The sequence below is a fragment of the Anser cygnoides genome, chromosome 7 (genome assembly GCF_040182565.1).
Source record: "Anser cygnoides isolate HZ-2024a breed goose chromosome 7, Taihu_goose_T2T_genome, whole genome shotgun sequence".
Classification (NCBI taxonomy): Eukaryota; Metazoa; Chordata; class Aves; order Anseriformes; family Anatidae; genus Anser; species Anser cygnoides.
Window position 1 is genome coordinate 30,919,865 of NC_089879.1, and position 26,909 is coordinate 30,946,773.

Below are 26,909 nucleotides of genomic sequence, written 5' to 3' on the forward strand. Positions count from 1 at the left end.
ATCTGGAACTAACAGCAAGGTTTTCTGGCAGTTAGAGGATCTGGGGGAAGTACTACAAGAAGCTGGAAAATATTTTTAAACATGAGTCTCAGGTTGATGATGGTGGTGGTGATGATAGATATTAAAAATAAAAAATTAAAAAAAAAAAAGAAAAACTTCCTGGTTTACGCAGTCGATAGAATGTTTTAATCCATTATAGTCCTTAAATTTTTGATTCATAATGTAAATACAAGAGTTTTCCAGTCAAGTATCTCTTCTTTGTGTATGCAGGTGGTTAACTTAAGCATGTATTTGAAGAATATAAACATGAAAACATCTTTATATTAAAGTTGTGTTCACATGAGTTGATGATCACTGAACTAGTCTGGCTTATTCTTCAACAAAAATAAACTCTGGTAAGCACGAAGATAACAAACCTTTAAAAGTCCCGCCTGGATAACTGCTAGGATCAGAGATGACATAGACCTTTCTCTGTTCCCTGATATCATAACTACTACCTACCTTGTCCCTTTCCAAGCAGCTGCGTGGTTTTCATTCCAGTTGAAGTTTTCTGTCAAAGCTTTAAAACCAAGCACGTGTATTTAAATACATATATATGTATATATCCCCTCAGTGTGATTAATTTTGGCATTTGACCGGTAGCTGCAGAGTTAGCGTGCCAAAAATGAGGTGCACAGAGTTAGTTCACCAAAAATGAGGTGTTCCTTATTCTCTCCTGACCTGGGCAGCACACTTAATACTGCAGGATGCTGCCAGCAAAAAAGTCCATAGTTGGAGGACCGCTGGTCAAAATGGCTGGGTCACCTCGGTACAATGGCTTTTTACTAAAAGAACCCAGGCTTATAGATCGATCATTTTCTTCCTTTTTGACGTTTCACCTCTTCACATTTTTCTTCTCTTCTTTCCCTCAGATACTTGAGCGATGTGAGGGGCAGAAGATGACGCTGAGCTCGTGGGCGCTCTGTGTTGCCTACTGCAGAGCAGTGCAGGCCCGGCTCCATGCCGGGTAGATGGAGAGACTTGTCCAGTTAGTCTCACACGAAGGGGAGCACTGGCTAGGAGTACGTGGGGCTGCCAATCAGGTCAGAAATGGCATTTTCTCTTTCCAGAGTTGATGAATATCTTCATTTGTGGCCCTCTGTTTTTGAATCTCTGGAAGGGATTTAATCATACCAATTTTCAGATTCTTAAAATGAAGCAGTACATTTTTACTTGTTTGTTGCCTTTTTCTGGAAGGAGAGTAACAATCTGTCTAGCAAGTTGTAGCTAAGCCTGCTTCGTAATTTTATTTCAAAAGACGCTTGTCAAACTGTTGCCTTAGGTGCAGTATCAGTGTTTTTTTATTAATTATCCTGTAGTTTAATGTTGCTCAGAATGCAGATAGGTGGGGAGAGAAACTCAACAGCATTTTTCTAGTAACTGTTAGAAAATACTATCTTAAAAAGACCTAAAATACACGATAGGAATTTATCTCTTTCATCAAAACTATTGGGAATTTTTAAATGTTTCATTTTGGCAAATCTAATATTTTTAATATATTGTTTTGTAAGGTAAAAATTATGGTAGACAAGGAATAATAAAAGTGTCTTTAAAATGAAAGCCTTTGGAGATACTTCCTTTGACAGAAAAAAAAATTTAGGACATTACCAGACATACTCATTTTGAGACTTATGGAAACTTGAATGTCGGCAGTTCAGAAATTCTACTGTTTGGTTTACTCTAATTATAAATTTATTTTATATTCAACAGTGGCAATAGACCAGTGAGCATGTCTATTTGCTGTTGCTTGCTTGCTTGGTTTTAAACTATTCACTAAATTTTGGACTGTCTGTGCTGTACTCCCAGTGTTCTTCAGGAATAACTGTAGAAATAAGGAGCAGTTTCAACAACTTTTTTGAATATCATTGACATTTTCCTAATGTTAGGGATATATTAGAGAAACATTTGGACAATGTTATATTGCTATTAAATTTTACAATGTAGTTGAAATACAGCACAGACCTACAAGGAAAAAGACCAGGCTGTTTCTAAGATCCTTGCTTACCAATAGGTGTTACAGGGTGCACCTTACTGGGTTTGATAGATCTTTACTAGTGTTCATGGTATGTACGGACAGAAATGTTGAATTTGAGTGATCTGCAGAAGTTTGCAAAACACCGTGTGACTGCCTATGGACCACACAGAACAGAAAGGTAAAATTGTCCTGGCTTCTTGGTTTTGAGCAACTACATTTAAAAAAAAAAAAAAGTGTTAAAGTATCATTTTTCTTTTTTTTTTTTTTTCCTTGACGGTGAGGATATTTGCCATAAGGAGGGTGCTGTTTTTGCAGAATCATAGAATGCCTGTGGTTGGAAGGGACCTTAAAGCTCATCTACTTCCAGCCCCCTGCTATGGGCAGGGACACCTCCCACCAGACCACGTTGCTCAAAGCCCCATCCAGCCTGGCCTTAAACAGTTACAGGGATAGGAATCTACAGCTTCTCTGGGCAGGCTGTGCCAGTGCCTCACCACCTTCTGAATAAAGAATCTTTTTTCCAATGTCTAATCTAAATCTTTCCTCTTTCAGTTTGAAGCCATTACCCCTTGTCCTATCACTTCACTCCCTGACAAACATCCCTCCCCAGCTTTGCTGTAGGCCCCCTTTAGGTACTGGAAGGGTGCTATAAGTTCTCTCTGGATTCTTCTGTTCTCTAGACTGAACATCCCCATCTCTCTCAGCTTGTCTTCATAGGAGAGGTGCTCCAGCTCTATGACCTTCCTCAGTGCCCTCCTCTGGAGTCACTCCAACGGATCCACGTTCATATGTTCGAGGCCCCAGAGCTGACTGCAGTACTCTAGGTGCTCGTGAGAAAGGGGGAAAGAGAAATGAGTCGTGATGTAAATGAAGAAAGTCCCACAAAGCATTTTTCCTAATTAGGTATAATTCTCATGGTAGAAGGATTTGGGAATGTGTGTCCTGATAATGTTTGGAGTCCAACCCATTAGGTTATCACTTGAAAAGAAATCCATTGCTGCTTATAAGCAACTAATCAAAGCCAAACACTTCCAGAAAAGAAGCTTGAAGACAAATCTAGAGTAGTGCTATGTTTAAACACATGCAGTAGGATTGAATACATCACAGATGAAGCAATAGTGAATTGATCCATTGCATCTATGGAAAAGATATCAGTAAAACAAAATGTCACTGTTCAAGTTTTAAATAGTAGGAATCCACCCATTGTTGTCCCAGGTGGACTCCGTTTTACCACAGAGCCCTGCAGCAATTCAAACCATACTTTCTCCCCTTTCTCCATTTCTGCCATAGCAAAAGTAGTCATAGTATTTCCAGTTGGTGTTTTCCTTTGGCTACTTGAGAGAGTTCTTTTGTGTCCACGGCTAAAAGAAAGTTGTCCTAGTGCCGGTCCTGAACTAAACTCCACAGAGATGACAAAGAAGTAGACACCTTTGTGTGGTGCTTTAAAGTAGCCGTGTTCAGGGAAATAGCTCTGTCCGTAATTGAGGTATGTTTCATTAAATCTCAGAGTTCTTTCTTTATCCTTTCGGTCTGAGAATCCTACATGGAATGCCACTGATGAGTCTGAAAAAGAGAGAAGAACAGAATTTTAGCAATGAGAGAACAGAATTTTTAGCAATGAGCATTCTCTCCCCAGCTATTACTTACTATTTTATCTGTACAGGAGCCCAAGCCATGAAACAGAGCTTTTTTATCAATAATTCTAGATGTAGTCTTTCAGAAACATTGTCTGTGATCCAAAATACATTTACTCTTTCTAAATGTAGCAGTGGTACTTGTTCTTGCAGCTATTATAAGATTAACATTATAAAAAGTGAGAGGTCAGGAAGAGGTAAAACTAGACCAGTTCACATAATTGGAAAAAAATAATCTGAAAATACTTGAGAAGCTTTTGGACACGAAAGCTATTCAGTAAGTCATGCCTGAGACTGTTAGCAGAAGTAAAGAGCTGGTAAAGACATGTACCTGTGAGGCACTTAGTTAACTACCTGAGCCTCTGCTGATGCCTGCTTTCAAATCACACGTACTGTGGGACTGAAAATGCCCAGAATAGGCATATTAGCACTGGCAGAAAACTTGCTTGGGGTGGAGGAGGGAGCGCATGCATTATATGCACACAGGGCTATGAAATGCTGTGGTTTACTCTACACTGCAAGATAACGGGTTGCTTCCAGGCTTGGTCTGAGACTGGGGGCGTTCCTTCCTATGAGAAAATACTGCACTGCAGCCCTCCAGGAGCCTGCCCACCTCAGCTGCAACGACAGGGTTGCAAAAGGTGGGAGCATTCCCATCGCTTCAGCCTCATGGTTATATAAATGGAAACAGTTTAATAATTATTTGTTCCCAACACTATTTTTATTGAAAAGAAGTGCTACATACAATTGAACTTCTAGGACTGAGAATTTGGTCGGGAGATCTGTCTGCACATATTTTCAGGAGTAGTTTGTAGGTTGCAGTCTGTTTTCCACTCGTATGTTTTCAAATTTGTGGAAAGTCCTCTTGCAATTATCTTTTTTGGAGAAGCAATCAAGCACAAAGGAAAATTCCTTAACCAAAGAAAAGCCTCTTTCATTGAGATCCTGTGACATGAGTAGGCTCTTACTTTTCTATTAAAAGAACGTTCCTTTTTTCTGTTCAAGTAATATCATTAAATTAGGGTTCTCAGTACAAAGATAAACATGTTTTAGAAAATACTTCTGTTTTGCTGGCACATAAGACATCTTATTCTTGGGAAAGAAGCAAAGTCAATAGAGGCTTAACTACAGTTAAAAAAAAAAAGTTCAGAAATAGCTGAGGAAAAAAATGTAGATTGATGTAGCTGAAGAAACAACTAGTTGTAGAGACTTAGGCAGATGTCACAGCAAAAACAGGCCTCAGTGATGTCTCCATTAAAGTTACTGTTACATCTTCAGGTCTGTGTTCTGTTGTATGGGTAGATACAGTGGTTAGATCAGTATCCTTGGAAAGACATGAGGCTGAGACCACCCAGGAGGGAAAAAAAAATGCACTCTTTTTGCTGTCCTAAAAGTTGTTTGAAATACATTCTCTGCTTATTCAGTCTTAACTAGGGTTTTCCAGCAGAATTGCCTGAAGTAGGTGATTTTTGCTCTGTATTATATGTCCATAGCAAGGGCTTACAGTCATAAAAGCCAGTGCTAAAACTCTGGCAGTTACTTTGGGTGCTTGTGGCTGTGTGTTTATAGGGAAAGGGAACTGGCCACTCAGTCCAGTATAAGCTGAAAAACTTGTCTCTGAAGCTTAGCGCTGAGAGTGAGTTTCTCTGGTCAATCCTCCCTGTTCTATTTGCACAAGTTATTATAGTGAATTTAATGCATCTGTCCAGATGAGCTAGGATCTGTTGCTTTGAGTACATTCCTTCCAGGCTCAAGTAACAGAGGAACAAGAAGCAAAACCAGGAAGCCCAGCACTCCCTATCAGCTTTGAAAGAGAAAACTTACTGCATTAACATGAGCATCTACAGACAGAATTTGTGTTCTAAATATCTGAAGTTCAATTAATTCAAGGCTAATTCTCTAGCAGCTGTAATGGGTGTCATTTTATCGACTTTGAACAAAGTGCACCAGAGCATCAACTTGGTTTTCACTAAAAGTGTTGAGATGGAGGAGCAGGATGTAAATTGCGTCAAAACATCTCCAACATCCCACAAGATATCTGGCAGGTCACAATTCATGTGCTTTGAGGGGGAGGAGGAGGACCTGTAGCAGGGCCCAGAGAGAAGCTAGACCTGCACATGAGCAAGTAAAACAAAACAACCTACCTTTTTCCAGAAGTTCTGTCTGCACTGTATTTCTTCCACTTACTATCTGTGTATTTTCTCTGTGTTTCTCAGGCTTCTTTTTGTCTCTTTGCTTGTCTTGGCCTTTCTGTTGCCTTCTCACTTTTCTGGTCAGCATTGACTGAATCTTTGCAACATCCAGGCTTATATTGGTGGCAACTAATTCTTCATTGCTTCCAAATAGCTTTTTGAAAATCAGCAGATGTTCCTCCAGCTTCTCTTTGATGGTTGCTAAATCTCCTGAGAGAACTTCCACAGAAACGTTCAGTGGCTCCACCACATTTGTTATTGTATGATTGCAGCAGATATTCATGTAATTTCTGGCTTCATGCCTCTTGATTGCCAGGCTCAGATGTTTGATGTCATTCTTCAGAGTCATGAAGTCATTATATGCTGAGCTATCCGAGGAGTCATCTTGGGAAGCCTCATAATTAGGTTCCATATGCTCTACATTGCTGCGCTGACTAACGTCATCCAGTGCAGAGGGTGTTTGAGTTTCCTGTCTGGAATGCTTTGAAGATACACGAGCATCATGAGTACTCCGTTGACCTCTCTCCAAGAGATGAAATCTCTTCACGAGAGATTCTAAGGTCATATTTTGTTCTTGGAGTTTATCTGAGATCTCTCTGAGAGATTCTTGCAGCTGAACCACTGATGTTACTAGGGTAGTAGGATCTTCTTCAAACAACAATTCCATAAACTCTTCTCCCAGTAAAGCCTCCAGTGCTACTTTGTGCCGCATGGCATCTTCTAAAAGAGAACCAAAAGAACTGTTGAGATACTTGATGTGTCTATGAATTTCTTCGTCTTTCTTCTTCAAGAGGCCTATGTCTTCCGACAAAGATGTAACTTGTGACTGAAGCTGTCTGTTTTCTTCTTGACGGATGTTAAGGGACTGATGGATAGATGGAAAAGCTGAGGAGAGCTTTTCAATTTCATTCCTCAAGAGATCTTTGAAAACAGATTCTAACTGCTTCATATCCTTTAAGTTTGATTGCGCGCCTTCAAGGGAGTAAGTGATATTCTTGAAATCTTCCTCGAGTATATCACTGTCAGAAGATATCTTCTGGCAATTGCATTCCTCCATGTACCTCAACAGATCTGAATAGTTTTCCCGAAGATTTGAGAGAGTATAGTTCAGCTCTGTTATCTGCCTTTCCACTGCTGCTTTGTTTTCTTCAATTAGAAGTGATTTCTCCATTAAAGTTATTGTTAGATCTTCAGGCCTATACTTTGAGATATTTTTTTTTAACTCCTTAAACCATCTCTCTAAAACTGCTATATTCTGAAAGGCCACATCTGACTCCATATAAAGTTCTTTAAGCTGTTTTCCATGCCCTGACAGCATGTCATTTATTTGTCTGATAGCTAACTGGGTGGTTTCATCTTTGGGACCATGATGTGAGGAAAGTTCTGATAAATTTTTTTTCAAAGTCTCAAATTTATTTTCAAGTTTGTTTTGCTCGTGTTTCATGTTTGTTAAGCTGTTGTTCAAAGCTAAGAAATGCGATTGCTGTATCTTGTGATACTTCTTGAGCTTTGTGTCAGTATCTGCCTTGATCATGGTGAGGTTATAGTGAATACTAGCCTGCTGCATTTGCAATTGATTTTCTATATCCTTTTTCATGTGATCAGCTTTCACCACATTTTCCTGGACTTTAGATTCAAACTTAGTTCCTAGCTCCTGGAATTCCCTCTTAGGTACAGTGCTCTCTTGAAATCTTTCTATGCTTTTCTTGTTGACTTCCACATCGTGGGACAGGTTTCCCACTATGTTGGAGAGGTTCTGTAAGCTTCTGTTGAAGCTTGCCCACATTGGGTTAAAATGTTTCCTAAGAAAATTCTCCACATGGGGAAACAAAACTTGCTGCAGAAGCCTTTCCTGTAAATCTGTTAACACGGAAAGATTAAAAAGTAATTAATTAAATGTAAATTCTGCTTTAAGAAAGCATCTTAATCTGGCCAGGATAACTTGAGTATCTATTTTTCCACAGTAACTGACATCTTACTCCCCAGAATCTGAGCACATGCAATAGTTTTTACAATTGCAAAAATAATCTAATTTTAAATCCAAGTTAGTGCAAAGCATGCTGTATCTTTAAGTCTGCAGACAGTAACTTAGATACGTGTTGTCTGCCCCGTTTAAGTCAGAAAAATACTGCATTTTTAAACCCTTAGAGAACAGTTTTGTTAGTGGCCATAACTGCCCCTTTTCACAATAATTCTTACTTGGTGTGCTTATTTGACTTTCTCATGCTGTTCTTTTTCTGATGCTTTCTACAATGTACCTTCTGCTTCACAAAGTTACACAGCATCTTAGCGTCTGAATATTCCAGGCCAGGACTCAATAACTTGAAAATTCTGTGAGGTATCTGTACTAGGTGTACATTATACTAAGGCTTGATTTTTAACTTTAATGTTCAAACTGAGTGACTTGAAGTTCAGTGAAGACAATAGCCTGTATATTAGAAAATGTTTCTGTAAGCCAGTGGCTCACATTAGTAGGTCAAATGTTGCTGTTTGTTTTTTTTTTCACTGCAATATGCAGCAGGAATAATGTTTTAGATAAAGGGGCAAATTATTTTTATTATATACACCAGTCTGAGATTCAGCACATCATAGTATCTAGCATGAGCATGAAAAAAGAACAAAAACCAAACCTAACACTGCGTCCCCATAGAAAAGAAGAAGCCAGAGAAGCAGAATATTAAGCTAACAAATTAGTAAAAGCAACCTCTTTATTATGTGGTTAAGGCAGATTCTGAAATTTCAGGTAAGTACAAAGCGATCTGCCTTTCATCTCATCTCCCATTTCAAGTTTTGCTTGGATTTGGTTTGTTAATTTGCACTGGAATTTCACCCATTTTCTCTCTCTTTGGAAGCTACCTGCAGACCAAGGGATGTCAGTGTATTCTTGTTTCCAGGTTTTCCTTCTGATCTGCATGGTTTTATAGGGCCTGCTGGCAGGCTGGTAATTTGTCAGACCTCTCACCTGCATTGCTCTGGTTCACTTCTAACACCATGCTTGTACCGTTGTTTTCAAATATTCTCTGTAAATCACCTAAGTTGCTGACTGCTTGATGAATATCACTTTGAAGATCATCCAGTAATGCCTCCTGATTTTGAATGACTTCCAACAGTTCTCTTGAATCCACTGATGTTGACACTAGTCACAAGATTCAAAAAGAAAGTGTCATGCAATGGAGTGCAGCATGTATTCCTACAAGACCTGCAAGCTCTGAGAACACCACTGTACTTCCTGCTCTGGAAATCTTGCACTGACATTTAGGGGTTTGTTGATTTATAGCAGCTTAACTCAGTTTCTTTGTAAAGGTTTTCTTTCTTTCTTTCTTTCTTTTTTCCCCAACAGTGATGGAAACTTAATATGTATTTAAATATTAACAGAAGACCTTCAGCCATGTTTGCCATCATGGCAGTAAAATATTCATGTAAAACCTCCTCATGCCATAAAAATATTCTGTAATAATGACTACTTTCAATCCAATTGAATGAAAGGATTGCAAAGTTGAACAAACCAGAATAAAAGGACAGGATGAAAGAAGAATAAAGGTGTTTCAAGAAGCATTCAGGAGCATAGGGTTTAAGTGTCACAGTTGACTCTCGCTGAGTGTCCCTTTAACTGATGTTACTCTAAATAAATAGCTGCTAATTTGAGCTGTAGAATTCGAAGTGTCTGCAGAAACTGGTATACCCTAACTGCGCCATCCTCGGGGCCTCTTGCCCTCCAGGGTTACCTTTGACTTTTCAATCTAATGTTTTATAAGCTTGAGTCCTCTAGAGCAACTGCTTGCTTATTCACTCAGTGCTGAGAGCATAATGTGAAGAAGACTCTCTTTCAGGGCTGTAATGCTACCCTAAACCCAGTTGCTAGAAGTTATTTAATAGCACTACAGGCGCCACCTTTTCCCAGAGGGTAAGAAAAGGTCCTTCTTGGATATTAGACTGGCAGGGTAGAGTGCCTGAGGTATGGTTCTGTGGTATCTCATAACAATATTCTCAAAGCTACTGGGTAGCTGCTCTGAAATGGCATTTTGAATAGATTTTTTTTCTGGTAAACCTTCTGAGCATGGTGTGCCTTCCTGTGAATCCACTGAGCAGAACAAGGAGTTAAACATCCATACCAGTGAAAGGTTTAACACTACCAGTAGGTAGTGTTAAGGTTTAACACACCAGCACTCACTAGGTGTCGATGATGACCAGCCAGCATACAATTTTTAAACTTTTGGCTGTTTTGTCAAGAGCATTCATGCAATGTTATAGCAAAAGCCCTCATTAGTGCCAATAAATGAAATGTCATCGTGTAAAAGCGTTCCCAAATAATGCTTTCACTATAGATAGCATTTATAGCTTATCATGTTAAAATAGCAGCTAAAAATGTGTCTTTTGGGGCAGTGACTGAGAGGTAAGAGAATGGCAAGTAAATTAAGTTCAAGAACATACTGTGGTTTGAGAACTCCTCTTCCCATCCTTCAGTTTCATTTCCTGGCACTGGAATGAAATTGGGATCTGCAATTGACATGTGATACATCTGTGAAAACATTTCAGATACAGAAACCACTACAGTTCAGCAAGGCAAGACAGGGCAATTTCATGTGTAATGTGACAGATGTGGAGACAGGCTTCTGCACTGCAGGTTTCCTAGGGCAAGCAACATCATGTTAGGAGAACCCCGCTTGTGGTACTGCACTGACATGCAGCACTGTATAAATGCTAATGCTATGTGGTAGGGGGGTGTTTTTTAAATTCATGCTGTGTTACTGATAGGAAATGAGTCAGATACGAATAGATGCTTGTTTTCTGGAGAGCCCTACCAAACGCTCTGCAGATTCCACTGTGCTACTCCAGTTACCTGAATGTTCTGGTAGTGTGCCACCAGTTTCAGCAGGTGATGCTGTACAAATGAGGAGATAAGGAAGCAGCTGGTTTTGGTCAGTGAGCGTAACAGAGGAGGGGCTGAACAAGGTACACTGCATTTGGTAACATCCTTCTAACATGACAAATGAAAGCCAGGTAAATGCATCACCTTAGAGATAAATCTATCTATCTAATCTAAGAAAAGCTGTCTGCAGAGAAAAGCTAAACCCACAGAGATGTAAACAGAAACTCCAGTTTTATCAGCAGAGTCTGTTTGGGTAGGTGAACTGGACAAAGATTTTCACCTTTATGTTTGACTTTTTTGTGTTGATTGCCTTAATTACTACGGGGAATTACTTCTTTTCAATTTTTATTCTTCTGCTTTCAAATGAAGTACTATCTGCTAAATCTTGCCAGTTTCATGAAGGAGTCCAGTCTTAAAACCACACCGTCCTCCCTTCTCTTTTACTTAGCAGCTGCAGGTGTCATTACGTAGTGCTAGGAGCTGTGGTAGTTCAGGGCTTGTCTGAAACTGGATACAAGGCCATTTCCCTACCAAATGACTTCTTCCTGTAAACTAATTTTCGGACCTGTCAGAAGCTTGTGTTGCTGCCTGATTACATCAGTTTCTACCTGGAATTAGATGTTCCTAGGTGGAGCTGTACATCAGGCAGCACCCCTCCTGCCCTGGCTAAATGAATACCTCTCTCAATCTGTGAAGATTAGAGAAAAGTAGCTGATGCTATTAGCCTTATTTGCAGCTAATTACACCTACTGCTTGCCCCAAATCACTGATGCCTTGAAGCATAGCAGACCAAAGAATATAAGGCATCAATTCTCGAATAGGAAAAACAAATAGGCAAACTGCTATTTCTTGCCACAGTGAATATCATTTAGTCTGAATTTTCATGCTTGCTGTCTGGCTTTCCTTACCGCGTTGTTCACAGTCCTTGCCAATAAATCCAGGGCAGCACTTCCACTGCAAAGATTTCAAAACCTTCTGTTTGACTTGATAGATGGGCTTCAGGGCTGTCCTGTACCTAAGGAATAAGGGTCCAGGCGTTAGAGTCCAAGCTACTGTCAGCTGGTGGAAATTCACTGACTAACTGTAGTCTGGTGCCAAGTGTGTCCTAGATGACTAATACAGAAAGTGGTTAAGAAGTTTGTCATAAATTCTATTGTTATTGCTCAGTAAAACATTTAAGCAGTAATTGACAGCGTTTTTTTTCCCCGCATAAGATTGCTTTTCAGGACTGCTGCTTCCAACAGGAGGTGTACGGAGATTCATACATGCTGGCAGAATATAAATAGTATTCAGTTAGCAGGGCTGCAGTGGTCTACTTCACACCCCTGCTGTTGTCCAGCAGAGACTTTTTCCAAAATGTTGGCACTAGTATGACAGGAGTCTTAAAGAGAGATGTCACAGTGGCAAATTTCTGTAACTATCGGAAACACAACTTGAATATTTATTGTTTTAGTCCTTTGCAATTGAACTCGGACTGACCTTTAACATTTGCCTTGTGCTGATGAGTTGTAGAGAAAGTTCTGATTTTAAGCAAGCATTACAGAACGGCACTGCCACCAAGAAAGACATAAATTTGTTAAAACTGCCACTAGAAGTGATCGTAAAACTATTTTTGTTTCAGAGAAAAATGAATTGCATTAACAAATAGCAACAGCACTTTTATTTCACATATCAATGAACGACATAAATGTGAAAATATTTATTAAATGGGTATTAAATATTGTTTCATTTAAAAAGTGAGTTTTGAATCAATGTCTTACAACTATAAAAATGCATCAAGTATGGTGCCTTCAGGGACATTGCTGGCTACCGCCAGTGCCCTTTGGGCAGCCAGTCCTGAAAGAAGAGCGAGCGCTTGGGCAATTGCATGTCTCTAACTGTGAACAGTCTCACTGACGGCCACAGGCAGAAGTTTTTATTTTTTCTTTTGTTTTTGAAGTTAGGTGTGTGTGTGTGGTTGGTGCTTTAGTTCTTTTTAAAACGTGCCATTAAATGCTTTTGAAAATATCATTTAGATACTTCACAGAAGATTCTGTTGCCTCCAGTGGCTTTGTATGGGATACTTACATGATCTTCTGGCAGTCTGGAGCTCCGTTTGGACAGGGCTGCTGGGAGTTGACGATGTACTTCTCTTTCATGCAGGCTTCTACGTATGTTACTAGGCGGGACTGCGTGAAGGAACACCAGTTCCTGGTGGGGGGAGAAAAAAAGTCAGGAAAAGAATTTGAAAAAGGTCTTTTAAAGTCTATTTGTAACGGTGTGAAATGCAGAGGGACCACCTTTTTTTTTTCTTTTTTTTTTCTCCATCTGGAGAGATTTTCCTCATCATGATGGAAGTGGAAAATGCTTGCTAGCTTCTCCCTCAGCTCTCAGTTCCTTTGTTTTCATTCGGGATGCTTATCAGAGTTTGTTTCAGAAGGGTTGATTGTCTGAACTTTGATGCATTAGTTCCATTTCCAGGCCTTTTATTTAGCAGGAGGCACTTCCAACCCACGATAACCTGCAGGTTAATGTCGCTTTAAATGTCAAATTGCCTGGGTCGGCGTGTTGCCAGTTCAGATGCTTCATGTCTGACTCATCGTGTCCGGGCTGACTGCTTCTGGAAACTTAATCCTACAGAAATTCCATTAATAATCGGTATCTTCCGAAGCATTGCTGCTTTAAGACGGTCTAGTAACTGATCAGATTTTATTAATTAGGCTAACTTTGAAATAACCTCTTCCCATGCCCTGCAGAAAAATAATATTGGTGAAATTAGGGTTGTTTTCTTGGCTTTTATGCTTTTATCAAGGACGACTGAATTTCACTAGTCTGGTAATGACCTCAGGCAGTTTTCCCAGTCAGAACTATATAGACATCTATCAGTTTAAGAGTGTAGATGAGCATCTTTATTTTCAAGAGTTAAAAGTCAAGATGAAGTGTATTGTTGGTTGAAATTTGATGGTTAAAAACCAATTTCAGAAATGACAGGAAGTGAGGAGTAATAACTGTAGCGGGAAATGGAAAAAAATACGATGAATAGCATCTGATTAATTCGTAATTGCAGTTACTGTTGGAAGTCTGTACACGTATTGAATGCCTTATTTCAGATGACGTGTTTACAGAAGTTCACCAGTTAAACACCAAGGCACCCTGGTGCGCTCCATGGGTAGCAATGCGTAGAAGGGGGCTGGGGCAGCTTTGTTGGGACCAAGAAGCTGTACAGAGACCACGTGTCCCTGCTGCCTCACTGTTTATCTCTGGTTATAAAATCTTGAGAGGGAGTCACTGAACCAGCAGCTGCATGTTACACACTACCCACTTTGGGGACAGGCGTGGGCCTGGTGTCCCTCACGGGTTTCTAGTGGTGTGGCTTCGCATACTGCCCGCTGCAGGGGAGCATGGGGATCTCTGGAGCTGTATGTGCAGGGCCATTAGGAAGTTGCAGCATAACATTCAGCAGCATATTCATGTTAAATTGTGCTAATCCTCTTCCTTTGGGAAGAGGTGAGCTTGAGCAGTGGGGAGAAATAAATAAAAAATATATACCGCCATCACTGCTAAAGATAATTCAGCTTAACTTTCCAGAGCCTCTCAATAGAGGCAGGTGGAAACAGGCTGCTGTGGGGCTGGGCAGCCTGTAACCACAGAAAGCCGACCGGCTTACTGCGGGGCACCAGATCTGCCAGCTCAGCCTCTGCCTGAGGCTGCGTGACTGCGGCGTCGCACAGCCTGTGTGGCCTGGACGCAGGGTGGCCTGCAGGAGCGCAGCCCCTCGAGCCCAGCTCCCCCTCTGCAGCAGGACCTGCAGTCCCTTGGGGCTGCCGGAGTCTGAATTGAGACACCCAGCTCCACTGTTTATATCCCAGAAGGAAAGTCTGGCATGAGGTTGGCTGCAAAAGTTGTCTGAGGTCTTCGTAACTCCTTATGGTAAGGCACCTGCAGGAGAAACACCCTTATAATGGCCATGAAATTAGTTGTCCTGGTTGAAGACCACTTAAATCTCAAAAACTGAGCTGCTCTGCTGTTGGATGCCCAAGTGACAGATGTATTAGTGATGGCAAGATTTGTTCGTTATGGTTGTCTTTTTTGTTTGGTTGGTTTTTGTAACCTTGTTTTTCCTGATGCTGCCGCTGGCAATCTCGTAGTCAGAAATTTGTTGCTGGAAAGTTTGAATGCACAGGACTAAATCTGGTGAGTAAGCAGGTGCTATTTTCACATTATGAATTTTTTCCTCTGTCTGCCATCTCTAGCGGTCTGCTGTTCTACCTTTCCCTGCCTTCAAGGATCCCCTATAGTTATAGCCATTGCTGTGAACTTACAGCTTGCCGGTGTCAATACGTGCAGTGTATCTGCTTAGATGAAGCCTGAAGGGAAATTACAAATCCTATTATATGCCATTGTGCATGTTATTAAACTATTTTCCCATAAGAAATCATCTGTAGATTCTCAAAATAAAAGCAGATTCAGGCCTTTTATAATACTGGTCATATCCCTTGGGATATTTGGAAAGATTTGGAGGTTTTTGTACTCCATGGGTTTGTGTTAAAACGGAGCAGAGCATTGTGTGGGGGAGAGCTGTGCCTGATAAAACAACAACTGAACTTTAGGCAGTATATTTTTAAATGGGAACACAGGAACCAAATCTCCGATAATCAGCATATATGGAAAAAGTTTGCCTCTCCAACTGAGTTGCAGAAACAATGGAGAACCACGTCGAGCACGAAAGCAGAAGCTGTGGTCACAGCAGCCGAGGGAGCAGCAGGGCGGCCCGGAGAAGGGGAGGAAGCTGGAAGCATGGAGAGGGAAAGCAGACAGCCTGGGTGAGGTGGGCACATTCTCTCCCAGGCCTCCTCTGCTCCCTGGCTTCTTGAGGGGCAATGTGACTGAAACATCAGTGAGCACCCTGCAGACAAAACTGTTCCTTTCTGAGAGGCAGGTGCGAAAGCAGAGCATGGAAGCGGTGTGCTGCAGCTTTCCTTTTGATTTCAAGCCGAAATAGCTGTTTTGGTGAGCTGTAGTTTTAAGTGAATGGCTGGATGAGTTTTGTGTCTATTTTCAGTGGGAGCCATACCCCTAGGTACTTCTGCTCCGTAGGACTGAACCAGAGGTCAAATCCTCAAGTTTTTATTAAATTATTACTCTTGAATAATCCAATGCTCTGCTTGTGTGACAAGGCAGCACAGTTAACATCAGGAGGCCAATGTACGTGCTCTGGCTGTCACTTGGCTCCAAGGTGTGTGCAAGTCCACCAGGTTTTAGAAGGCTGCATTGCTTTTCAGTGGCAGCATACAGTTAATAACCCAGAAACAGAGACGTGATTTGTGCTTGTATTTATGCAGTCCTCTGTCACGTGCCTGGCAAGCCATTGCTGGGAGCGGCTTTTCCAGCTCAAATCCCCTCTGCTCTATTTTCTCTGGAGAAATAACTTGACCTGGCCATGCTGTTAGAACAAGCTGGCACCGGTGCCAGTTGCAGTACCTCGGACCTGCCTGGTGGGATACCTGCCAGATCCCGGCAGGACCTGTGTTCAACGTGGAAACCTCCTTTTCAGATAGGATTCCTTTGCTTTCATGTTTTGCTTTTTCTTGATGAAAACAATCCACGCCCCATGAATCATCATTTGTGCTGATTTGCTTTTCCCACCATACGCAGCTCCTAAACAAGTCCTTTGAGTCATGTAAGCCATACAAATCTAAACCAAATGTTTACATGCATGAGCACGTGTGTGACCAAGAATGAGTGTTTTGCGATGTTGCACGTATAAATGCACAAACACATTTAATAGAAAATATTAGGATTCTCTTCGGAGTCCGCTGATGTGCTGCAGGCATCTTGCGTGTTTACTTGTAGATTCCCACCAACAGAAAGGCATTGTGTGCTATCAGAAGTTGAATCAATAGTTGATCCCAACCTGATGCTTGCTTTGGACACTTACGCATTATGCAGGACAAGTAGTATGAACAACAGAGAGTTTGATAGACTTTCAGTAAAAACTGTTTTTAATGATGGTCATGTTTCTGTATTTGTTTTTCTTTTATATCTTCTCACTAGTTCTCCTTTTCTTAAAAGCTTACTCGTGGAGCTGAGTAGCTGTATAATATCATGTTTGGGTTTTAATCACAAAAACTTCTGGTGGTTTTGAGTTTGAAGTTTACAAACATTTATTCTTCCATCAAGTAAGTACATAAAGCACATTTTTTCCCATCTGTAATGAGCTGCAGTATAGATATGTGTGCCAAAAGGTGAAATTTCTATTGCAGTATTTTTTGCACATCTTGTCAAATGCTTCCTTTAAGGGAACTTTGCTATCTATTACTAAAAATACTTCTTGACTCTATTAAACTTGAGGGAAATGTGTCATTCTTTATTGTTAAGTGGAATAATTTAAAGACTTGAAAAGGCTTGATTTAAAGTTCAGTGAGGCGAGCGGGAATTCTGCTGCTGACACCAGCGGGCTATGAAGTCTCAAAGAACTGCCCTTTCACACATAGGACTTCCTTTATTCAGCTTGTTTCTGGGACACAGAAGCTTTGTGTTCTGCTTCTGCATTTTTTCCTCTTTGTAATTGTGTAGCTTCACTCGCTGAATATATAACCAACTTAACACGCTCTGCTTTTGTTCCCTTTAAAAGGGTTTCCTTTTTATTTAAGTCTGTGCTACCAAGGAGAGGGGATTAGAATGAAGCTGCTGGATGAAGAGAGAAGAAGAGCTTTCTTTCCAGGGTGGGGATTGGTAAAGTTTATAACAAAACTGCATGTTGGAGCAACACCTAAGTGAACCCTAGCAGACCAGGGCTACATATACTTCATTTGTTCAGTTGCTTTTCCTGTTTTACAGTCTAAGTAAATTGATCTTCTTGTTAAACCCGGAAAAAAGCATCTGAATAGTTTTCTTTACTAGACTAGGTGTTTTTTTTAAGTCTTTCTTCTAATCTCCGTATTGAAGAGTCTTAACATGCGTGTGTCTATTTCTGCCTTATTTTGAGTGAAGTGTATTGTTTTCTGTAAGGTTAAATAAATTTGGCTACAAGACAGCCTGTATTTAAATAAGATTCAGCAGATTTAGGTTAGCTTAAGCTCCTTTTATTTTAACCTTTGAGGTCTTAAAACTGAAAATTGATTTTAGAATGATTTTTTTTTTTCTTATATTGGATACTATCCCTGCTTTTACTGAAACATAGCAAAATGCAGGCAATTCTGTTTCTGCTTTTAGGATTTGGTTAGACATCCTGCTGTTATAGCAAATAGAACAACTCTTCAAAATGTAGGAGATAAAGCAAGGTGGCTGGTCTGCTATCAGTAACATCATGCTAAAATTAATATAAGGTTGGCTCTTTTTTCATACAGCACTACACTGCCAATAGCAGCATGATGGTGGATGTGAATAATGCCCTCCTAGCTCAGCTACATACTTACACATTTTATTTTTCTTGTTCTCCTGATTGGCTCTGTAATGTGTCATTTTAGACACTTGCTAGGTCAGTGGAATTTTTGCCTCAAAAGCTTCAGGACTTCAGGACATTGTTTTTCCATAAGTTTTATTATTCCTTTGTCTGTACTCGTACAATTGAGTTGTCCTTCACATCAGTTTCCTTATGTTTCTATCTCAAGGAAGCCAGTTTCTATAATTACTTTGAAAACTCCTTCCCAGCTATTTGTGTCTGTCTCTGACAGAGTGCAATACTTTTCAGGCCTGTGACACTTTCATTTGCTGTACAGTGAGAAGATATGCAATTATTGCTGCTAAAATGTGCTACTAGATGATGACAGAGGACCGCTCTGTTCAAATTTCTAGTGATTTTCCATTAAGCTGCGTGAACTCCTGACTTTTATCAATTGAAGTGGAAAAAAAGATTGAGGCTTTAGCTGTAGAACAACCTGTGTGCTGTTTTCCTTGCAGTGCAAAATTCTCACCAACAAGAAAAAGCATTCAATAAAACAGAGAGCGACTATTGCATTTAATTTAGTGTAAGCCAGGACCGTGTGCCTCAGTTTTGAGGAAGACGTATCTTTTTATTCATTGTGGAATGCCAAAGGGATTAAGTACTTGAAAAAGGTGCTGGCTCTCAGAGGGAACAAGGTGTGGCCCTGCTTTTAATTAGCAGCTGGCATGTGATTACTGCTTGCTTGTCAGCACATCGGTGAATTCTCCTGCTCTGAGCAGCCAGCAGTGTGTATTACAGTCAGGCAGCAGAAGCTACTGCATCTCCTGCTTCTCTGTCTTTCCTTGCTAGTGGGTAGAGCTCCCTCTTGGGCAGGAATCTGGGATCTTCCTGTACCTCATCCTGTGAACTACCCCGGTTTTCCTTTAGGGTTAATTAAGGTAGACTGACTTATTAGCAATTTACCTAAAGCTAGGCTGGAAGAGTGGCAGTGGTAGTGTCAAGTGTTTGAATTTTCCTGCGGTGCTGCAAGTCTTCCAGTGCCCTGAGTAAGCTGGTTAAATGACACTTCTATTCCAGCAGTAGTGCCTGTTAGTATGCTGTTAGTTGTCACTTGGCCTGCAGAATGTCCTAAAAACTTGGTGCAGTTAAGGCTTTCTGAGTAAATCCTGCCCTCAGCTTGGAGCCTCGCTGTAAGCAGGTGTTCAAGAGAAAGCAGACTTGGCTGCAACTGCTTTTGAGGCAAGCCCGACTGCTGTACAAGCTACTTCAGAGAAATGAATGCAGGAGGCTTTTTCCTCTTCACAGAATACAAGTTCTGTGGCCCGCTCTGAGGGCAGCCTACACTTGGATTTCATCTTTTGATTTCTGCAGATGAAAGTTCACTGCTAATATAGCACTCTTACTTCTTTGTCAGACCTTGCCTTGAGCTAGTGTCACAGCCAGTGGCCACCTCCCAGCACGGCTGTGCTGGTGCCAGGGAGTCAAAACATGAAGGAAGGCAAGCTTTCCAAACTGCGTGCACTCGGGGTGAGGACAGTGTGCACCAAGGTTTGTCCTGGTCGTCTTTTGGCTGGCCTTGGCAAAAGCCTCAGTTTGTTGAGGGCTGGCCACTGGCGACTTGTTTCGGGAGTATTGACCTCAGAAGTAGGACGGCATGGGATCCACCTGCTGGCAGTGTTGATGGGGAGTCTGTCACTACACTAACAAGAGACCCCTTGCTGTCTGCTGAAGGAAGGAATTGCTCGAGCTTGCACTAATGAGCTGTGTAACAAAGGAAATAAGACAATCCTTTGGACACAGAGGGTTTGGTAACTACTGTATCACGTGCAGTGAAGCTGTGTTTCTTCAGGAACTGGTCATTCGCATCAGGTGTACATTAGTGGGGAGCTGCTCCACATGCAGCTCGAGATAGTCGGAGTCAAATAGCAAGTGGTGTTCTTGGCCAGCAGTGACGGTCTGAGGCAGAAGCTTTATCAGAGAATTTCCAAAAGTCCTGAAAGGAGCCAAGTGCCTAATTTTGATAGGAAATCCATTGCTTCTGTTAATGAAGTTGGCACTGCACAAGCTATTGTTGAGCACTCAATGGCCATTCAGCTAGTGTGCAGGATGTCAGGGGCTGAGGATCACATTTAGCTGCATTTCATCCAAGACCTGTTTTATTTTAAGCTTATGTTCTATTCCACTTTGGTGGGAAATTTCAGTATCCCATAAGCTTCCTAAGAAAGTCCCTGTCTAATTTGGAAAAAATAGATGAGTCAGTATGAAACTGGTCTTAATTAAATCAATGGATGTTTTCCTGTAAAAGCAGACAAAGAAAACAAGCTATTAAGATAGAGCATTGTTCTGACTTTCCCTAGAATAAGAGAGATTTTGGTTTTCTCTGCTTCTTTGCACCTCAGAGGATAGTTGTTCCATATTTTGACACCCTGGCTAATCACGAGAAGACGCCTGCTTTGTGGCTGTCTCAGTGCAGAGCTGAAGGAAGAGGCGTGTGTTTCAGTGAGAACAATGCTCCTGGCTGACATCAGGAAGCCGCACTCTAATCAAGGGGTGACTTGACAGAATTGCATATACAAACCTTGACATATGTTAATGCAGTCACGGATTTACTTATTCTGCAGATTTCTGCCTTTTCTATTTATAATTCATGATGGGTTTTTTTGTAAATATTTTAATTGTAAGAAAAATTGCAACAGATGGGAGACTGAGCATGTGTTTGTGAAATAAAGGGAAAGGAAAACTAAATGACCTGCCCAACTTGGAGATACAGTAAATCCAGGACAGGGGCTACTTCACAGTGACTCCACTTTAGGAAGGAGAGAGAAGTTCTGTGAGACTCGGTTATAGACAGGGAATCCAGCTTTAGTTCCTCTGCTCGTTCGCATCTCATCACCACAGTCCATTTCTCCCATACTGCGTAAGCCATCCATCTGGGACCAACTCTGTCAGCATGGTTACTGAGGGGGAAGGTTAAAAAAAGCATCTGCTTTTTCATAAGTTTATTTTTAACCTGGAACACTTAAGTGGTCTCATTTACAGTGTTACTTGACAGACAGATCAGGCCACCTGAGGACACAGAGGACTTCAGGCTGTGCTGTCCAAGCTAGCATGTGACGAAATCGCACCTTTTAGATGCTTCATTTATGTTGTTTAAATGAAATATGAACACTAAGTGCATGAAATCTGAGTTGTCAACCTGACTGTTCTTGGGGCTGCGGGCACATGGATTGGATTAAAGCCAGCCAGCTGTAATTCTTCTCAATGCTGAAAAAATATAAGAGCCTTCCGCTACATTGCTTTGGTAATGGCGCTGTGCTGCGCTGTTTGGTTCAAGAAACAACCTGTTTGTAGGAAGGGGAAACAAACCCTTCTGAATGTAATTACAGTATAGGTCCTTCCATGGATCTTAGACAAATAGGGGTGGGTTGATGGCAAGGGTCCAGATAAAATGGTGTGTTCTTCCCTGGGCCAGGGAATTTGTTTCAAAGGCTGGTTCATCACGTTCATCAGCTCAGGCTTTGGCTACCTGTCATCAGCTATCTGATGGAAGTGGCTCTGAAGAGACAAAAATCTCCCATGTGGCTTGTCAGGTTATGATGAGCTTTCACAAGCTATCAGGTGTTGTTTACATAGCAATTTTCAGGATAACAACTGTGATGTATTATCTCCTTGATGTATTATGCCTTTCAATATGACTTGATCAGACGTAGTTAATTGGTTACACCTAGTGGTAAGTATTACAGTAGGTGATGAACCAAGGCAACCTTGAAAGCTCTTATTTCATATTTTCTGGATCACTTTTAAAACATCCACATGTCCCAAGCATCTTTTTAAGGCTCAGTTTAGCTGTTCATACCCACACATAGGAAAGCCACTGGAAACGACAGAGCATTCCTATGAAGTTCAGCATTAAGCATCTGTTTCACGTGGGAAATGAGGAGTGCGCGCGTATTATGGGTATTATGCATTGAGTATTTATGAAATCCAGAACTTGTTTTTATTGTTCTTACTCTTCATCTTCCGTAGCTAAAACAGATGCTAATGTGCTCCATATCTATCCATATACTTGTGCTTTCACTTCCCTTTTTAATTCTGATGGAAGTATGTGTACACACGGATCCATTTATCTCAGCCATAAGGAAGTAAGTAATGTCAAACTGATCAGCTCATATGAGACACAGCTGCTGGGAAAAATGAGAGAAAAAAAGAAAAAGATGGTTTCCTGCGGAAAACTGTCTGGTTTTGATTTTGTAAATAACACGTACAAATACTTGCCCACTTTGAACATGCAAAGCTTCTCTGGTGTACTCAGATACGAGCAACAGCTAAGATACTAAACTCTTACCTAGTTCTTCCTCTGAAGAACAGTCGAAACAAAAAGATTATTCTTCACACATTTCTCATTAAAACAGTCACCTGAAGCCAGTGACTTCTAACCAATTTTCTTATTTTAAAGCCCTTATTATTGTTATTCTGAGAAGAATTCATTAGTGAAGTAACATATCCAAGCATTTGAATGAGATCTAATGAGTCATTTCACCTTACATGCTGAAACAGAAAACAGGGGATTCTCTCTAATTACTGTGGACACATTAGTCATTATGATCTCCAATTATTCAAATAGCCACAGTAAGAAAAATAATACTCTAAAATTTATTTTTAAAAGATTTAAGGATATTTTGTAGCAACCACTATTTCTAAAACACTGGGGAAATAGCAAGAGTTTGGGCAAAAAATATCATTGTTGTGAGAAAGACTAGATGTCACAGGCAAAGTTGCCATAGACTGTCAGTTTGTTTCCCCCACCCCAGACTGTTCCATGGTGTGTTTATCTCCCTGTGTCTCTTAGTTCCTCATTAACTTATGGTGCGTTTTTCCTAGTTCTCTCTGACTTCTCAATGGTTTTTCCAGAACACGTGTCACATTTGCAGGGAGGAAATACCAAACTCATGATAACTTCTTGTGTATGCATAGCAGGCCACTCCGGCCATGAATACCTGATATGGACTTGAGGGTTTCAGGAGCCTGAAGGTACATTGTTTCAGCCATTTGCAGTGACTTGAAGAATTTGGAGCGCAGGTACAAGTAGAGCAGTGCCATCCCTTATTACCGGCACTCTTTCCTCTCAGTTTTGGCCACAGTTCCTCTCAAAGTCTTGCATTTCTTTACTTGTGCACTATAAACGTGATTTCTTCAGCAAAAGAACAAATACCTTCAAGTTACTGCCAGATTAGATTTTGATTGCCTGTAGTCATCAACGTTACTTTATAATTGAGGGAACGTTGTGATTTGACTCATTATGCAACTATCTCCATAAAAGGAGGAAGTATTTCTCTTCTTGGGAGGAAATTAGAATGAGTAATAGCTTGTGCTGAGCAGCATTACACAAGTTGCTGCTCAACAAAGTTACATAGCAAAGGAAGAAACCCCTATTAGGATATTATATTACAGTGTCTTGCTGACCTATGCATGCACCTTTTTTACACCTTTGAGTTTTTGTAGTATTTAGAATGCTCTCAACACTTCAACCACTAATCAAATGACTGTCACCTTGCAGCACAGCATGCATGGAAGGCCAGGGCACTGGTTCTGCTTTGCTTTCCTTGCTCTGACAGAGCATTAGTCAGGAGTTAGTGAATTAACAGTATGTGTTGTTATTGAACACTACCCATCAGAAAACTGCAAGTCAACACTTGCAGATTTGGATAATGACTTAATGTTTGAGCTACAGATTTGTGGGAGGATTTAGTATGAAGGGAAACACTCACCATGCAGGACGGAGGCCTTAGTTTTACATGTAGATATGATTTAGAAACAAGATTGCATACTTTCATTGTCACAAAAGGGAAGCATGACATGAACAAGGTTTTGTAGTCTCTTTCCAGCTCCCTTTTTTCCTTGCCTCAGGAGCATTTAAAGAAAAATATCAGAGCATCCCGAAGCAGTGAGCTGTGAACAGCACGCGCTGTGCTGCTCTTTCAGCTCTCCCAAACAAGGCTCTGCAGTAGCCTTCCATCAGTGCTATAAAAGATTCATACACTGTCCTGCTTGGTTTTCATCTATTTTAAACATTCAGAGACCTACTTACATGCTCTGTAAAACTCAAAAATCACAGCATTTGGAAATCTTTCTAGTGAAGTACATGCTTTTTCTACTCAGGCTGGCTATGCTTCTGCTAAAGATGACCATGATAACCATGAGAAGCATTTCACTGTTGTTAAAATATGGTGGTTTATTTTTTTTTTCAGGAGAAAGTATGCTTGAATCTGTAGTCGTTTTCATGCTTATTTGTTACTCCTTTTATATTTATCCCTCACTATTTTTATTTTGCTAACATCCTGCCATTCTTTTTCCCACCTTTCTCTTTCCCAAGGCCCAAGTCTGCATCTGGTATGTTCTGGTGATGGGCAAAAGTTGCCTCAATCAGCAAAAGTCCGTATTGGGGTGAGAAGAGAAAAAGGCAGTAAATGAAGTTTGTCTAGTTCTGCTTTGCCAGAAACAGTGGTGGGTTTTTGTTGTTGTTGTTGTTTTGATTTGGTTGTTTTTGTCATGTTACAAGAATAGCTGCAAAACCCTGACCCCATGGCTTTGCTATGCAAGGTGTGTCCAAGCACCTCAGTCTATTCTGCTGTCTTGGACTAGGAGAAAGAGTCAGTCCCCTCTATGGTTTCATCCTCCACAAGCAATTAAATTTTATCTTCCTGTAGATAAAACATTTAAACCCCTCCTGTTTGGATATAGATTGTTCCCTAAAATCTAGTGTGCTCTAAAGAGAAACTTTTACCAAAAAATGTCCTTCATCAACAGAATATCTTTATTGAACATGGTTCCACTATTATTACGTGTAAAACATGCATATTTGGATACTTACCCATTTGGGGACTGTGGGCTTGCAGCTTCAAAATCCTCTCTTTCTTCCTGATGTGAGGAGGAGATGCTTGAAGGGTAGTCTCTTGCATCCTCCCTGCGCCCTTCTGCCTCCCAGTAACCTTCTTCCTCACGTGAGAGAGGAGTCCTCTGAGGGTACGCAGAGGTCTCGTAATTTGGTGGCTTTGAGCTGCGCATGGGACCCTCACGATGCCCACGATGGTCAGAGTGCCTGACCAACTTTGCCAGTCCTACCGCATGATAGATGAGCAAAAGCTTCAGTAGCATTGTGGGCTTTTTTCCTACCTGGTTACACCTGTCTCTTGTTATCGTCTCTGAAGCGCAGCCTGAATTAATTCTGGAATGCCCTGGCAATATTCTTTAACTGAAAAGTTGGAAGAAGGAAGGAAAAAAAAAGATTTGTAACAAAGAGCGGAAAAAGCTTTCGACCCTCCCAGCTACTGTGGAAATGTCCATGGCCATCGAACAATGTGAGCCTGGTTCCTGTGTGGGGCTCAAATGCCTCTGACAGAGGAAAGAAAAAAAAAAAAAAAAAGGTGGTAGGAATATAACTTATTCAAGGAACTTCTGAGTTTGACTGCCTTCTAAACTTATCTGTGAACAGGAACTCAGCTTTTATCAACTGCCTTCTCCCTCAGGCACAGGAAAAGGATGTTAGCTTTAAAGGAAAGGAAGAGAAAAGAAAGGAAAGAAAATATTGAGTGGTGTAACAGGCTCTTGTTACTGTGCCAGAAAATATCTGCTTACTCTAATATCTGCAATTTTTTTTCCCAAATGTAAAGGCTGAAATACCCTGGCTTTAGCGACAGAATGCTTACAGTATGTGCAAAAAACTGGGGCCATTAAGGTACTTGGAGTAAATTCACAGTAAAAAACAAACAAACAAAAACCAAACAAAAAAACCTTACAGACATCCATTTTTTGTGTGACTTTGCAAAATAACTGTGAATCTTTTTCTATTCCCACCAAAATTTAAGATTTTCAAGTAGACCTTCAGGGAGGTCAAGATTATTGAATATTTTTAGGAATTTTTTGGGAGTTGTCATCTTTAGATCTTAAGCCTAATTTTCTTCTTTGTGCATTTTTAATTGATATTACTAGAAAGTACTTGCCAAGAGCTCCTCTATGGAGCTACATCTGTCACCTCATCCTAATAGTAATAATTTTTAAAAGGCTGTAGAAGATTGATGTAGCTTTTTTAACTGGTTTTGCTTCACTTTATGGTGCTGCTTTTAGGTTTGGTTGCTATCGTAAAGCAGAGTGTATTTCTTTCCTCCCTGTCTTGCTGCATGATGCACTCTGTCATTTTTTAAGAATAAAATTAAAAGGGGATTATGCTCCCTGACAAAGCAGGTGGGGATTCTGGTGCAGGACTGCTGGGTCATGTCTTGGTTTGAATGATGAGATGCGCATTCCAAAGCTCAGGTTGTCCTGTGAGTATTAAATGTAAAGGGGTTTTGGAGTCATTCCCATGTCAGCTGAAAAAAGGAGGATAAAATCTCGCTCGGTTTTTAGAAAATCTTGTTATTAAAGACTGTGGACTTGCATCTCCTTATCACGGGTTAGATCTGGAGCCCTCTCCTCCTGCTTGCTCCTCTTTTATGTGTAATGGAAGAACCTAGAAACATGGAGATGCCCTTTCTGACTGGTGGCTGTGACACCGCAGGGCGAGGGCACAGCAGCGTCTTGGGGGAAGGCAGGGAGAGATTTCAGTCTTTCTAAGGACAAAACCTGCTCTTGCTGTTGCAGTCACTCCTCCAGGGAGATGAAATCACAGATTCTGGACTTAAGACTGAAAGAAGCAACTTCCCTCTGTTCCTTCCTGCTGCTTTTATTACATAATTGTGCACATCCTGCTGTAATACGAGTTAACATTGATGTGTGACTATTTTATGTGCTTTGTTTCACATGCAAATGTGACTTTCTTATAAGGAACTGGATCTAA

General features: G+C 40.8%; 1 protein-coding gene across 2 annotated transcripts; it reads right to left on the reverse strand.

Moving 5' to 3' along the window:
• Positions 1–111: 111 nt before the first annotated feature.
• On the reverse strand, positions 112–25,519 carry MMRN2 (multimerin 2). Of its 2 annotated transcripts, XM_013174644.3 has the most exons (7): positions 24,948–25,517; positions 12,778–12,900; positions 11,619–11,725; positions 10,272–10,337; positions 8,803–8,976; positions 5,793–7,700; positions 112–3,577 (listed from the first exon to the last, which is right to left on the reverse strand). In XM_013174644.3, the coding sequence occupies exons 1-7, from the start codon at positions 25,229–25,231 to the stop codon at positions 3,189–3,191; spliced, it is 3,051 nt and encodes a 1,016-aa protein (XP_013030098.2). In that variant the 5' UTR covers positions 25,232–25,517; the 3' UTR covers positions 112–3,188. The 2 variants fall into 2 exon arrangements, with proteins under 2 accessions (XP_013030098.2, XP_013030104.2); XM_013174650.3 differs by lacking the exon at positions 8,803–8,976 and having other exon boundaries at positions 24,948–25,519.
• Between the last annotated feature and the right edge of the window lie 1,390 nt (positions 25,520–26,909).